Genomic DNA, 12,002 nt, shown 5'->3' on the forward strand with positions numbered 1-12,002 from the left:
CACAATGCTATGACACTAGATATCAGTCACAGGAAAAAAGACTGTAAAAAATACAAACACATGGAGGTTAAACAGTACACTACTAAATAACCAAGAGATCACTGAAGAAATCAAAGAGGAAATCAAAAAATACCTAGAAACAAATGACAATGAAAACACCACGACCCAAAACCTATGGGATGCAGCAAAAGCAGTTCTAAGAGGGAAGTTTATAGCAATACAATCCTACCTCAGGAAACAAGAAACATCTCAAATAAACAACCTAACCTTACACCTAAAGCAATTAGAGAAACAAGAACAAAAAAAAAACTCCGAAGTTAGCAGAAGGAAAGAAATTCTAAAGATTAGATCAGAAATAAATGAAAAAGAAATGAAGGAAACAATAGCAAAGATGAATAAAACTAAAAGCTGGTTCTTTGAGAAGATAAACAAAATTGATAAACCATTAGCCAGACTCATCAAGAAAAAAAGGGAGAAGACTCAAATCAACAGAATTAGAAATGAAAAAGAAGAAGTAACAGCTGACCCTGCAGAAATACAAAGAATCATAACGGATTACTACAAGCAACTATATTCCAATAAAATGTGCAACCTGGAAGAAATGGACACATTCTTAGAAAAGCAACACCTTCTGAGACTGAACTAGGAAGAAACAGAAAATATAAACAGACCAATCACAAGCATTGAAATTGAAACTGTGATTAAAAATCTTCCAACAAACAAAAGCCCACGACCAGATGGCTTCACAGGCAAATTCTATCGAACATTTAGAGAAGAGCTAACACCTATCCTTCTCAAACTCTTCCAAAATATAGAGGGAGGAACACTCCCAAACTCATTCTATGAGGCCACCATCATCCTGATACCAAAACCAGACAAAGATGTCACAAAAAAAGAAAACTACAGACCAATATCACTGATGAACACAGATGCAAAAATCCTCAACAAAATACTAGAAAACAGAATTCAACAGCACATTAAAAGGATCATACACCATGATCAAGTGGGGTTTATCCCAGGAATGCAAGCATTCTTTAATATATGCAAATCAATCAATGTGATACACCATATTAACAAATTGAAGGAGAAAAACCATATGATCATCTCAATAGATACAGAAAAAGCTTTTTACAAAATTCAACACCCATTTATGATAAAAACTCTCCAGAAAGTAGGATAGAGGGAACTTGCCTCAACACAATAAAGGCCATATATGACAAACCCACAGCCAACATCATTCTCAATGGTGAAAAACTGAAAACCTTTCCTCTAAAATCAGGACCAAGGATGCCCACTCTCATCACTATTATCCAACATAGTTTTGGAAGTTTTAGCAACAGCAATCAGAGAGGAAAAGAAGAAGTAAATTGTCACTGTTTGCAGATGACATGATACTATACATAGAGAGTCCTAAAGATGCTCAGTCTTAGAGGAGAACATAGGCAGAACACTCTTTGACATAAATCAGAGCAAGATCCTTTTTGACCCACCTCCTAGAGAAATGGAAATAAAAACAAAAATAAACACATGGGCCCTAATGAAACTTAAAAGCTTTTGCACAGCAAAGGAAACCATAAACAAGACCAAAAAACAACCCTCAGGATGGAAGAAAATATTTGCAAATGAAGCAATTGACAAAGGATTAATCTCCAAAATTTACAAGCAGCTCACGCAGCCCAATATCAAAAAAACAAACAACCTAATCCAAAAATGGGCAGAAGACTTAAACAAACATTACTCCAAAGAAGATATACAGATTGCCAACAAACACATGAAAGGATGCTCAACATCACTAATTATTAGAGAAATGCAAATCAAAACTATAATGAGGTATCATCTCACACCAGTCAGAATGGCCAGCATCAAAAAATCTACAATCAACAAATGCTGGAGAGGGTGTGGAGAAAAGGGAACCCTCTTGCACTGTTGGTGGGAACGTAAATTGATATAGCCACTATGGAAAACAGTATGGAGGTTCCTTAAAAAACTAAAAATAGAACTATCATACAACCCAGCAATCCCACTACTGGGCATATACCCAGAGAAAACCATAATTCAAAGAGTCATGTGGGCTTCCCTGGTGGCACAGTGGTTAAGAATCTGCCTGCCAATGCAAGGGACATGGGTTCGAGCCCTGGCCCAGGAAGATCCCACATGCCACGGAGCAACTCAGCCCGCTTGCCACAACTAGAGAGCCTGAGCTCTAGAGCCTGCAATCCACAACTACTGAGCCCACGTGCCACAACTACTGAAGCGTGTGCACCTAGAGACCATGCTCCGCAACAAGAGAAGTCATGACAATGAGAAGCCTGCACACTGCAACGAAGAGTAGCCCCTGCTCACCGCAACTAGAGAAAGCCTGCACGCAGCAGCAAAGACCCAACACAGCCATAAATAAATAAATAAATAAATAAATAAGTCTTGTACCACAATGTTCATTGCAGCTCTATTTACAATAGCCAGGACATGGGAGCAACCTAAGTGCCCAGCGTCAGATGAATGGATAAAGAAGATGTGGCACATATATATATACAATGGAATATTACTCAGCCATAAAAAGAAACGAAAGTGAGTTATATGTAGTGAGGTGGATGGACCTAGAGTCTGTCATACAGAGTGAAGTAAGTCAGAAAAAGAAAAACAAATATCGTATGCTAACACATATATATGGAATCTAAGAATGGATCTGAGGACATGAGGAGGGGGAAGGGTAAGCTGGGATGAAGTGAGAGAGTGGTACTATCAAATGTAAAATAGATAGCTAGTGGGAAGTAGCCACAAGGCACAGGGAGATCAGCTCGGTGCTTTGTGAATACCTAGAGGGGTGGGATAGGGAGGGTGGGAGGGAGACGCAAGAGGGAGGAGATGGGGATATATGTATATGTATAGCTGATTCACTTTATTATAAAGCAGAAACTAACACACCATCGTAAAGCAGCTATACTCCAATAAAGATGTTTAAAAAAAAGAAGATGCTATCAGAAAACTACTAGAGCTAATCGATGAATTTGGTAAAGTAGCAGGATACAAAATTAATGCACGGAAATATCTCGCATTCCTATACACTAATGATGAAAAATCTGAAAGAGAAATTAAGGGAACACTCCCATTTACCACTGCAACACAAAGAATAAAATACCTAGGAATAAACCTACCTAAGGAGACAAAAGACCTATATGCAGAAAACTATAAGACACTGATGAAAGAAATTAAAGATGATACAAACAGATGGAGAGATATACCATGTTCTTGGATTAGAAGAATCGACAGTGTGAAAATGACTCTACTACCCAAAGCAATCTACAGATTTAATGCAACCCCTATCAAACTACCAATGGCATTTTTCACAGAACTAGAAGAAAAAATTTCACAATTTGTATGGAAATACAAAAGAACTTAAATAGCCAAAGCAATCTTGAGAAAGAAAAATGGAGGTGGAGGAATCAGGCTCCCTGACTTCAGACTATACTACAAAGCTACAGTAATCAAGCCAGTATGGTACTGGCACAAAAACAGAAATATAGATCAATGGAACTCGATAGAAAGCCCAGAGATAAACCCACAAACATATGGTCACCTTATCTTTGATAAAGGAGACAAGAATATACAATGGAGAAAAGACAGCCTCTTCAGTAAGTGCTGGGAAAACTGGACAGCTACATGTAAAACAATGAAACTAGAACACTCCCTAACATCATACACAAAAATAAACTCCAAATGGATTAAAGACCTAAATGTAAGACCAGACACTATAAAACTCTTAGAGGAAAACATAGGAAGAACACTCTTTGACATAAATCGCAGCAACATCCTTTTTGACCCACCTCCTAGAGTAATGGAAATAAAAACAAAAATAAACAAATGGGACCTAATGAAACTTCAAAGCTTTTGCACAGCAAAGGAAACCATAAACAAAACCAAAAGACAACCCTCAGAATGGGAGAAAATATTTGCAAATGAAGCAACTGACAAAGGATTAGTCTCCAAAATTTATAAGCAGCTCATGCAGCTCAATAACAAAAAAACAAACAACCCAATCCAAAAATGGGCAGGAGACCTAAATAGGCATTTCTCCAAAGAAGATATACAGATTGCCAACAAACACCTGAAAGAATGCTCAACATCATTAATCATTAGAGAAATGCAAATCAAAACTACAATGAGATGTCATCTCACACCAGTCAGAATGGCCATCATCAAAAAATCTAGAAACAATAAATGCTGGAGAGGGTGTGGAGAAAAGGGAACCCTCTTGCACTGTTGGTGGGAATGTAAATTGATACAGCCACTGTGGAGAACAGTATGGAGGTTCCTTAAAGAACTGCAAATAGAACTACCATATGACCCAGCAATCCCACTACTGGGCATATACCCTGAGAAAACCATAATTCAAAAAGAGTCATGTACCAAAATGTTCATTGCAGCTCTATTTACAATAGCCCGGAGATGGAGACAACCTGTGTCCATCATCGGATGAATGGATAAAGAAGATGTGGCACATATATACAATGGAATATTACTCAGCCATAAAATAAACGAAACTGAGCTATTTGTAATGAGGTGGATAGACCTAGAGTCTGTCATACAGAGTGAAGTAAGTCAGAAAGAGAAAAACAAATACCGTATGCTAACACTTATATATGGAATCTTAAAAAAAAAAAAGGTTCTAAAAATGGTTCTAGGGGCAGGACAGGAATAAAGACGCAAATGTAGAGAAGGGACTTGAGGACACGGGGAGGGGGAAGGGTAAGATGGGATGAAGTGAGAGAGAAGCCTTGACATATATACACTACCAAATGTAAAATAGATAGCTAGTGGGAAGCAGCCACGTAGCAGAGGGAGATCAGCTTAGTGATTTGTGACCACCTAGAGGGGTGGGATAGGGAGGGTGGGAGGGAGATGCAAGAGGGAGGGGATATGGGGATATATATATACATATAGCTGAGCCTGTGTTCCTCTCCTACACTTGAACAGATACACACTACAAGTTCAGAGGGTATAGGGTATCATTTGGTATTTTGTAATCCTAAAACATGAGCCAAAACAAAACATCTTCCTAAGTATCTTGGAAGTACACTGTGCCAGGTTCAACACTTTGGAGAGAACTGGACTAAGGTATTTTGGCTTTTTTTCTTTTCTCTTTCTTTTCTTTGTTATACAGCAGAAACTAACACACCATTGTAAAGCAGTTATACTCCAATAAAGATGTTTTAAAAAAAGAACATAAATTGGTACAAGCTCCATGAAAATCAGTTTGATAATAGCTAAAAAATTAAAATGCACATATACTTTAACCGGACAATTCTATAGGCTTGCACGTTTCAAATATCATGTATAGAAGGTTACTTACTTGTATTGCTTGTAATAGCTAAATATTGGCAATATCCTCTACGTCCATCAATAGAAGGCTGATAAATTAAATACAACCATATAATGGGACATAACGTAACCATTACAAAGTAAGACTTTGACAGTCAGTGTGCTAAGCAATTTTGCAGAATGTGGTGTTTCCAAGAAAATCATATGAACAGGAGTACACCCATTAATTGACATTACCATTCATTATAAATTCTTTGATCCTCATTCTTGTGATCTTGTACTCAACAGAAACCTAAAGATTTGGTAGTCAAAGTGATCAACCAGATGGGAAGGACTATACCCTCTTCTGAGTTGGAAAATAGTGTTGAAATGTCACATCCAAGATCAAAGGGAAACAGGTATTTTAAAGTAGTACTGATGCAACAGTATAGCCTAAGATTCCATTTGAAAAACAGATTATCTGGCAAAATGTACCAGGTTTTTTTGTACTGTGAGAACATTATTTTCCTAATATACCACATCTCCCACTGCTTTCTCCAGCTCAAGGTGTATGAAAGTGATCTTCGGAAATTGTGCAACACTTCGCTTTCAATATCACAAAGGAACTATTCTTCCTCAATCAAACAAACAAATAAACAAAACAACAGCAAGAAGAAGAAGGAGAAGAAGAGGAAGAACTTGGACTCTGATTTCTAAAGTGCCCTCTAACATACCATTCTCTCTGTTCTGTTCTACCCTCACAGCACATCTGAAGAACAGAAGAATATAATTCTACTCACTTTTCTCACACACACACACACACACACACATGCACACACACACACACACGAACACAGAGACATATATGGAACTACATACAGATAAAGAGATATGTCTAATGAATGCTTACCTGATAACGTGTTGGCGGATTGAGAATGCTGTTAAAACTGTGTGATTCAAAAACTCTTGAGTTAGACTGAGTGAAGAGGTTTAACTAGGAAAAAATACAATTAGCCTAGTAAATTAGAATACATTTATTTGGAAATCATAAATATAATCTACTTTATTCTCCCTGATAACTTTTCTGGAGTCAACATTTCCGAGGGACATTTTGTGGAAGCTGAGTTTTATGAATGACTTCATATATTTCCAAAGGCAAAAATTAATGTGAGCAACACGCTCACATTTATCAAAATGTTGGACAGATGTACTGTAATAGAACTGTTTAACTGAAAAAATATTTTTAAAAGTTGTCTCACGTTAAACATAATTGTTCCTGGGGTCCTTGTACACTTTATCAAAATGTCTTCATGGCATCTAGAAGGAGAAATTGCACAGAAGCAACTCTATCTGCTCCTGAGCCTGTGTTCCTCTCCTACACTTGAACAGATACACACTACAAGTTCAGAGGGTATAGGGTATCATTTGGTATTTTGTAATCCTAAAACATGAGCCAAAACAAAACATCTTCCTAAGTATCTTGGAAGTACACTGTGCCAGGTTCAACACTTTGGAGAGAACTGGACTAAGGTATTTTGGCTTTTTTTCTTTTCTCTTTCTTTTTAAGGTTTAACTTTTGAGTGGGTAAGAACAGAAAGCAAGAGGAGACTGTTGTTGCTGTCTACCCTTCACGTATGTGAACGGGGCCTGCATCTTATTCACAGATAAGCTGCTACCTATACAGTGTGATTCAAAGGCAGGGCCCTTTATCCAAGAAAATGTATTCACTCCACCACCTGTCTTCCCACCATCATAACTTAGGAAGTGGTGGGACACTAGAAGGGAAGGAAGTGGCACTTATAAGTAAGGATCCTCCCGGTTTTGTCCTCTTTCGATTGTGGCAGGAGAAAACCTCAGCTAACAAAGTTAATTCTCCTATTTGCCACTAGAGGTCAGTCTCTGACTGTTGACTGAGGTTAGAGGTAAACGTTAGATTGATTTCTTGAGGTTCCTTCCTGTCCTCTAAACAAGAAAAGCAGAAACATAATTTCTCCAAATGTTTACTAAATTCAGGACACAGAGAGTATCTATAAAGATTAATAAGATTAAAGAGATAAAAACAGCTCATGAACAATTTAAGAAATAAAATCAAAACAGCAGGGCTTCCCTGGTGGCGCAGTGGTTGAGAGTCCGCCTGCCGATGCAGGGGACACGGGTTCGTGCTCCGGTCCGGGAACATCCCACATGCTGCAGAGCGACTGGGCCCGTGTGCCACGGCCGCTGAGCTTGCACGTCTGGAGCCTGTGCTCCGCAACGGAAGAGGCCACAACAGTGAGAGGCCCGCGTACCGCAAAAAGAAAAAAAAAAAACAGCAGGTTTTTTTTTTTTTTTTGGCCACACCATGCCACATGCGGGATCTTAGTTCCCTGACCAGGGATCAAACCTGTGCCCCCTGCAGTGGAAGCGCAGAGTCTTAGCCACTGGACCACCAGGGAAGTCCCCAAATGGCAGTTTTTAACCAGATATGGGGAGACTAGGAAGCCAAGCAGCGTGGCTCCTGAAAGATCAGTGCTCAACCTTCTTCTGTTTCCAGCAACGTCTCTGAAGAAAGCTATTCTTCCTGCTGCTGTTGCAATACAGGCAGGAGAGGACACCCTAAACAGAACACAGCTGCCCCCCTCACATCCCTGTGAGCAAGCTGGGTTTTTTTGTTTTTGTTTTTGTCTTATAACAGGGGTCTAGGTAGCCACAGCCAACTTGAATGTGCTCCTCTTAACCCGTTAGTGTTTCTCCCCTTCTACATTATGACAGTATCAGGAATGAAGTCAAATGTCAGTGAAATCATTTGCCTACAGAAAGAAAACTTGAGGGTGTGAAGTGCTGGAGCTGTGAGTTCCCATGCTTGAACAGCTTCCCTTTTAAATAATAAAGCCTCAGAGAATAATAATCAATCCCCAGAGAAACAAACTGCCTTCCAAACAAAGTCCATCTCAGCAGTAGCAGGAGCTGCCCAGGATGGCAATTAGAACCCAACCCCTTTAAGACACCAGCTAAGCTGCAGCTAAAGGCACAGCCCGTGGGGAGGAGGCGGGGCAGTAACCAAGCCAGAGCCACAGCTGCTCTGGGCAGGAGCAGCCAGGTGGGCAGGAGGCAGCCAGGTGCAGCAGAAGGAGTTAGACCTCTGAGGCCGGAAAACGCCAATTCCACGACTACCCCCACACTGGCTAGCTCTTGTGACCTTGCATAGGTGAGTTGTTTTAATGGCTTCAGTGGTCTTATCTATAAAATGGGAATAATAATACCTACCTCACAGCGTTGCATGAGGTTCAAATGTACGGCAGAGCACTTTGTAAACTGTGAATGAGGAAGGGCACTGATATTTGTTGAGGCTGGAATTTTGTGCCTCTCGTATCCTCCTCACAATAACCCTGTGAAGTTTTCTCTCTTTCAGGTGAGACAACTATGGCTTAGGGTAATGAAGTGATTTATCCATGTTACTTTCTAATAAGCCTTAAGCCAGAATTGAAACCCAGGTCTAATGCCAAGGCTCTCTTCCTTACATTATGCTGCTTCTCACAGTATACAGTGAGATATTATTTGAAATCATAGCCAATCACTGTCTTAAGAGCCTTAAGAGCCCATATTCAGGTCAAACAAAGAAGGTTTAAAAGGCTACCTTCTTAAAGAGTAAAATGTAGAGTATTACAAATCTTGGAAATGCACATCTCTTTTAAAAAATGAGAAATTAAATTGCACTAATCCTGTCTTTTTCCCCAGCATCAACTGAGAAAAAATATGTACTTCGTGGAGGTAACATTGCTATATCGTGGGCTCCATTTTCACAACTGTTAGGCAAAATTATATTTTAATTTTGCTCCTGTCTGCTTCACTCCCTATTATTTGAGGGTCTGCCAATATCCTTCTGTCTCCTATACCAATTCTACCTCTGCAAATTAAGTTCCTGATTCCTGATACTCAAGAGCTAGCATGGAACTCATCTTTGTTAAAATACTTTGACTCAATCAGTGTGACTCAAGAACAAACCATTCTTGATTATTTATAAAAGGGAGCATTTATGGTTAATATTTGGGGGTGCTCTTAAGCCTGTATCAAGTTTATGATATTAAAGGAAAAACGAGTATTTAGCCCAATAAAGGGTTTCTACAAATAAGAATAATATGTTGGTGGTGAACTATATATACAACCAAGAGAAAAATATGAGGATAGAACTATTTAATTTCAGAATAACAATTGAGAAGCATGGAACACACACAAAAAAACAAAGTGTTTTCTAGCAATAACTTTTCTGTTTACTTTTAACAAGTTAAAGAAGTTTTTTGTTTGTTTGTTTCTAATTTGGTAGTTTACATGAAATTCTGACCAAAAACAAGGCATAGACTAAGTGACTTCTTGATATATTATGAAGACATTAAGTATTAGTCTATGAAAGACTATGGAATGGACGGTTACTTTCAACATCTTCTAAGTTCACACATAAAAATTATTGAACAAACGTCAAAAGACAAGGAGAAAGACAAAACATTTATCTTCAGGTCTCAGAAAGCTTTTGATACCTACCCTGGACTTTGAGTTACCCATTCCCATTTCTATATCCTTCTGTAGCCTTCTCCTTCTGCATCTGGAAAAGTTAATGATCCGCATGATGAAATAAACAAATGACTTTGGACTAGGAACCAGACTGAAGGGTGGAGGTAATGTTTTTCCATCATCAAAATACGATAACCAAAGCTTTGAGCGAGCAAACTTCCATTCTACGTCACTGTCATCCTGTGTCACAAAAACAGAAAAAATATAACAACTGATTTTAAAAACTAAAAAGTCTAGTAATTGATTTCAGTAGGATCTTAACAATGAACATACATTATGCTTTTGAAATACAAAAGTGGCATATATACATTTATCTGCATATTATCTCTATTGGGCTATATATCTAAGTAATATCATTTTCATGATATTTAAAATTTTTTTCTCTTCCATATGCCTCTGTCTGTACCCACTGAAATTTAACCAGAATTTCCTGTCCCCTATCTAAAAAACAAAGCATAAGCACAAGAAAAATTCAGGGTCGAGGAAGGATGAAAAGATTAATTCCTCCCTCCCTCCCCACCCCCTCCAATTCTGTGTATTCAACAATAGTTCTCCGTTCCCCTCCTCATCTACACCCATCCAAGCCAGGCTGTAGACACAGCATATTATAAAGGGCAAAGGAAAAACACAGCAGCATTCAGATGAATTGCACTTTGGAGTTTATGTGTCTGCCATATGTACTCAAATGTCACATAAGGCCCCCAGTGGCCTGTGTCTGTCTTAATCTCCTTTTATCCTCAGTGCTGCCCCTGGTGGTGGGCATAAACATTCTATCTGGTAGGAAGAATGGAGAGAAGAAAAGGAGCCCGTCCATGATTGGAAGAAGTTGGCTCAGTCATTTCACACTGCCCAGTCTGCCATTGCTACACCCAAGCAGGTGTTCAGAGTACCAGTTTTCAACTCTGGAGGACCTAACTTCTGCTTGGAGAACACTATCTTATGCGTTTCTAAAACACAGAGAGAAAGACTCGATGGACTTAACAAACAGTAAAGCACTAAAGAGATACAGCACACTAAACTGGAGTACATAAGAAAATATATATACAGTGATGAAGAAAGGCACCAAATCGAGCCCAATCCCAAACAAAAATAAAGTGATTTCTAGAATACTGAAAATTCTGACTAGATAAAGAACATCATCAAAGTTTACCAGGCACCTAGTAGTTCCTCTACTGGGATCTTTCAGATGGTTGGCTGGCCAACATAGGAGAGAATAATTTCCCTATGGCCAATACTTCTTCTAGACACTAATTCAGCAATATACCCTGAGAGAAGGCAGAGTGATGGTAAATTCATGAGGACCCTGCTGTGCTCCTAGAATATACTAGAAGGTGTATTACCACCTATCCAGATGGAAAACACAGAGAAAGGCCCTGCTTTGGTCTAAGCCTCTTTGTTGACGAGATCAGGAGCTCCAGCACAGGGCACAAAAGCAGACACAGTGTGCTATTAGAACGAAATGGCAAGGACAGACACAGTGGGTAGGAAGCAGATTTACCTCAATTTCTTGATAGGAGCTATTAATCATAGCAATGAGCATGTTGAGTAAAACCACCACCATAGTTACATTGTATATTCCATAAAGAACGTATCCAATATTCTCTATGAATTTGTGATCATATTTGAGCACAACGGAAGTCACTTCAGACAACCCAAATATTGACCAAAACAAAGTCTTGAAACTTTCTTCTACACTGTTGAAAGAATAAGGTACAAAGTAAATAAATAAACAGTTTTCAGTATGAAAAAGTCAAAAGTAAAAACAAGTTAAGGTCTGAATACTGCACAGACGTAAAATGCTATTGTATTAAACTATCATCATAATACCCCGATCATAACAATTTTGTTATAATATTTAGTAGAAAATTTTCTCTCAGGTTTTTAGGAACTGGTGATTAAATGGTGCCGATACCTAGTTTTTCTTTAAGTTATCATCAAGTGAAAATTTTCCGAGCTTGGCAGGTGAAAGTTGAAGTCATGCCCCAATACCCATTCCTTTTTCCTAGAAGGATGGAAGTTTGGGGTTTGACTTTGTAGGTGGTTTAGGAATTTAAGTCGGGTTTTCTGGAGTAGAACAAGATTAGGATTAAAATTATATACCCACTTCAAAAAAGAGTATGTACAAACGTATTCCTTGCAGCATGGCAGCAGGGAAG

General features: G+C 38.7%; 1 protein-coding gene across 4 annotated transcripts in view; it reads right to left on the minus strand.

Annotated features, from left to right (window-relative positions):
- TRPC3 (transient receptor potential cation channel subfamily C member 3) overlaps nucleotides 1-12,002 on the minus strand; it is an 81,517-nt gene that overhangs the window by 20,970 nt on the left and 48,545 nt on the right. For 3 of the 4 annotated variants that reach the window (XM_027103633.1, XM_027103632.1, XM_027103631.1), the window contains 3 exons: nucleotides 11,345-11,540; nucleotides 9,817-10,026; nucleotides 6,209-6,292 (listed from right to left, as the gene is read on the minus strand). In XM_027103633.1, the coding sequence (XP_026959434.1) occupies nucleotides 6,209-6,292; nucleotides 9,817-10,026; nucleotides 11,345-11,540 (490 nt within the window). The remainder of the gene's footprint in view (nucleotides 1-6,208; nucleotides 6,293-9,816; nucleotides 10,027-11,344; nucleotides 11,541-12,002) is intronic. The other variant, XM_027103635.1, reaches the window with a different exon arrangement.

Source organism: Aethalodelphis obliquidens, unplaced genomic scaffold (genome assembly GCF_003676395.1).
Source record: "Aethalodelphis obliquidens isolate GAN/ISIS:26980383/991018 unplaced genomic scaffold, ASM367639v1 scaffold6, whole genome shotgun sequence".
Lineage (NCBI taxonomy): Eukaryota > Metazoa > Chordata > Mammalia > Artiodactyla > Delphinidae > Aethalodelphis > Aethalodelphis obliquidens.